At 51.6% G+C, this 4,051-nt stretch overlaps 1 protein-coding gene across 1 annotated transcript; it reads left to right on the top strand.

The window, feature by feature from the left end:
- The first annotated feature begins 878 nt into the window (after window positions 1-878).
- LOC123074221 (probable polygalacturonase At1g80170) lies at window positions 879-3,019 on the top strand. Its single transcript, XM_044497116.1, has 8 exons — window positions 879-923; window positions 1,011-1,142; window positions 1,251-1,400; window positions 1,648-1,855; window positions 1,946-2,027; window positions 2,156-2,267; window positions 2,431-2,544; window positions 2,643-3,019. Exons 1-8 carry the CDS (start codon window positions 879-881, stop codon window positions 2,874-2,876), a joined length of 1,077 nt encoding a protein of 358 aa, XP_044353051.1. The 3' UTR covers window positions 2,877-3,019.
- The last annotated feature ends 1,032 nt before the right edge of the window (window positions 3,020-4,051 follow it).

Genomic DNA, 4,051 nt, shown 5'->3' with positions numbered 1-4,051 from the left:
AGATCTTAGCTGCCCGGCCCGCGCCATCCAAGCCGTCCATCTCGCGATTGCACGGCCCAGAGCCGCGCTCACGTGCATGCATGCATTCGCCCGATCCCTAACCGCGGCAACGATATCCTCTGTATCTTGCTCCCCAAGGGGGGTAAATTCGCCTCTTTAATCGAGCCATGCAAGCGGGGACACGGCCGCGATTGCATTCTATAAATGGCGCGCATGCATGCAGCAGCTGTGCGAGGTAACCGCATGGCATTTTGGGGCTCGCGCACAGCTACATCTCCTCTTCCAAACCCGGAAAGGACAGACGGCCGCGATCTCCTGCACCGATCCAATGAATTCCAACACGAGATCTAAATACATGGAGATTTTGGATTTCCAGGGCTTTTACTGCTATGACAATCGACAGAGATTTGGCTTCAATCCCCCCCCCCCCCCCCCCCCCCCCCATTTGCTGCTGCTACGCCTGCGCTCGCGCGCTCCCGTCTCTCGCGTGTATAAATTGATGCACACACGACTGGCTGTATCATCAGTACGACTACGACAGTACTAGCATCCCCATCCGGTCAGCTCTTCCTCTGCCGATCGATTCAGCTGCTCATCGTAGTCGCAGAGTCGGTGATCATTATGGTATGCGCTCTACCATTGCTCACCAGCTCGATCGAGAAGTAGTAGTACATGTAGATTTTTCCTTCTCATCATCTATATGTTGTTTTGCCTGACGTGCGGATCTTGCAAAATGGCAGAGGGTTGCAGCAGCAGGACGCACCTCCTTGTTCCTCGTCCTGCCGATGCTGCTCCTTCTTGTGGTATCGGCCACAGTTCGACCTGCGGCGGCGGCGGCGACCAAGGTGTGGAAAGGGGAAGGGACTCGATACAGCGTCATGGCTTTCCATGCCGCTGGGGACGGCGAGACGGGCGATACTAAGGTATAACAACACTGTAGAGTCGGCCTATCACCACATTGCCGGTCAGATCAGATCTTTCTGACGTACTCATCTGCATGCTCCGTCTAGGCGTTCGAGGAGACATGGGACTCTGCGTGCAGGGACAGCGGCGGGGCCAACGTGTACGTCCCTGCAGGAAGGACCTTCTTGCTGCGCGACGCCACTTTCAACGGGCCCTGCAAGTCGCCCATCACCATGCAGGTAACCAACGCTTTCTACCGACGATCTGACCGTACTCTTATCTTCTTATCTAGTAGGAGTACAATATAATCGCCGACAGTGTAAACCGAGGTTGGAGTGTCTCTGCAGGTGGACGGGGACATCGTGGCGCCAAGCACCCTCTGGCAGCTAAAATCGTCAAGCGTGCTGACCTTCCACGAGGTGGACAACCTGACGGTGGACGGCTGCGGCCAGATCGACGGCCGGGGCGCCCCGTGGTGGGATTGCTACAACCACAAGGTAACAACAACCCACACAAACATAGCCGTTGCTTCTTCAATCCATCTTCACGCATTGTCCACAATCTGATCCGCTGCCCCTCTCGTCTCTGACAGAAATGCAGTGCCCGGCCAATGGTAAGCACGCACGCAACACCTCCTCCAGCTGCCGAACCAAAAATACCCATTTCTGTTTAGACTTTAGACAGACATGTCTGCACGTACGCACCAAAAACTAATCCAGGCGCATGTGATTGTAACCAACCCAGCTGGTGTCATTCTCGTTCTGCAACGGCCTACGGGTGACCAACGTACGTCTCAAGGACAGCGCCCTCAAGCACATCAGCGTGTACAGGTGCAGCCAGGCGCTGGTGCACAACGTCTCCATCTCCGCGCCCTGCGACAGCCCCAACACGGACGGGATCACCATTGGGGCCTCCGACCATGTCCGCGTCTCCTCTTCCTCCATCCAATCCGGTACAGTAGCAGCTAGCCCTTGATAAAACCCATTGCTGCTTCATGTGTGTTTGCATTGCAATACTCCTAACACACATTGGACGAGTGCAGGTGATGATTGCGTGTCGATTATAACGGAAACCACTGATGTCAACATCACTGACATCGCGTGTGGGCCCGGCCATGGCATCAGGTACAAATGCACAGCCATGCATATGTATGCAGGCCTTACTGACCAAGTGCATAAGGGCTGATGAATTTCTCTAGTGATTAGTAGCATGCATTAACCTAAGCAGCTTTTTTTATCTTGTTATTATTTAGTGTGGGAAGCCTTGGAGGTGCCGGTGAAGGCCCAGCGATGGTGGAGAGGATTACAGTATCCAACTGCAAATTCTTCAATACGACGAGCGGTGTCAGGATCAAATCGTGGCAGGTAACACTGAAGCAGCATCTACATGCCTTCTCAATGTTGTGCATGTGTGTGCCTTGCATCAGTTCAAAGATCTCAACTGATGGTTGCACGCACCGCTGCAAAGCCATAGGCATATATACCACTATTAATTCCCCTCGTAACATATATGATGTTATGAATGCAGGGAGGGCAAGGCAAAGCGAACGGATTCATTTTCAGGGACCTCAACATGACTGAAGTCCAACATCCTATCGACATCGACCAGTTCTATTGCCCCCAAGGAAACTGTCCAGAACGGGTAAGGAAAACCTACTCAACTCAGTCACCGCCACATTGTTGACCGCTCCATCTTCAGGGCAATGGTTGAGACTGAAATTATGTTGGTTGCCTTTGCAGCAAGGTGGTGTGGCCATAACGGACGCGAGGTTCATCAACATCCACGGGACGTCCTCCGAGCGAGAGGCCATCAAGATCATGTGCAGCGAAAGCGTGCCGTGCCACGGCATCTATCTCGATAATGTCGACCTATCATGGTGTAAACACACTGCTCCACCACAAGCCAAGGTTATGAATGCCCATGGGAGCGTCGCGGGCATGGTGAAGCCACAAGTGCGGTTCTTGGGCCGCTGATCCCCAGTGCTCTTCCCGGGCCGTTGATCCCCGGTGCTCTTCGTTGTGAACATAGTGCTTGGACATAGACAGAGGAGCAGTGCAAAAATTCTTACCTTAGGTGAGCGCCATGTAAGGTCAGGGTAGTGGTGTTAAAATTGGATTGGCTGTAAGGATGGTAGTTATGGCCGACTACACATACACACAAGTTGTAGGCATCAAGCACAATGTATGTTGTTCAAAGTTATGGATGTCCAACTCTTATTGATCTAGTGATTGTGGACATGCCTGAAGACCCGATAGCTCCCCCAATCATATTGGGTAGGCCATTTCTAAGAACTATTAAAAGCTATAATTAACGTTCATGAGGGCCTCACGGGAACCTTTAGGCCTTGTACATTGCAAGGTGCTTAGGAGATGCCTAGAGAAATAAGCTAGTTTTTTCTTGAAGCACCGATGGTTATATGTAAAAGATAGACACTTAATTAGGCACTGGTGCTTAAGAAAAAACTTAGTTTATTTTGCTAAGCTCTCTAGACACCTTGCATGTACAAGGCCTTAGATCATCTCTAACTGATCCCCTAAAAAGCTAAAGAGGAGTAAAAATTCTTTTTTTTTCTTCTCTAACCTAACCGATCCCCTAAGAGCTTTAGAGGAGTAACAATTATCCTCCTTGGCCGCCCACCCATGGAGTAAAAAAAACACATCTAGATGTGCCCTAGTTATTCCACATCTAAGTGACTCAATCAAAGTAAAAAGATAAAGATAAAAGAAAATGTTAGCACGAATCTTGCCGTAAAATCGATGACATAGGACTTAGATGTGCAATACTTGGAGCACATAGATGTGCTTTAGCAAAACTGTAAAAAAATCCTATCCCTCTTGGCCCCGCCCTTCCCATCCTGCACCACATCCACTCTAGTGCCGCCCTACTTGCCTCTGTCGGCCACCACGAGCCACCGCCGACCCCCTGTAGCACCCGCCACGCTCCTCCCTCACCTCGATTCGATCGGTTCTTGTCGCTGGCGACGCCTAAATTGGCAGACATACGGCCGTCACCGTCACCATCGGATTCGACGCACCTAGGCGCCGACGCGTTTTGCAGGGATTCCACGAGGACCAAACCATGCATCCACCTCGACCACTCCCCCGCCGCCTCTCCGTATGTCCTCCTATCTCGTTGCTTGCATCTCAAG

The sequence above is a fragment of the Triticum aestivum genome, chromosome 3D, assembly GCF_018294505.1.
Source record: "Triticum aestivum cultivar Chinese Spring chromosome 3D, IWGSC CS RefSeq v2.1, whole genome shotgun sequence".
Classification (NCBI taxonomy): Eukaryota; Viridiplantae; Streptophyta; class Magnoliopsida; order Poales; family Poaceae; genus Triticum; species Triticum aestivum.
The sequence above is the reverse complement of the archived record's forward strand: the minus strand, read 5'-3'. Positions and strand labels throughout refer to the sequence as shown.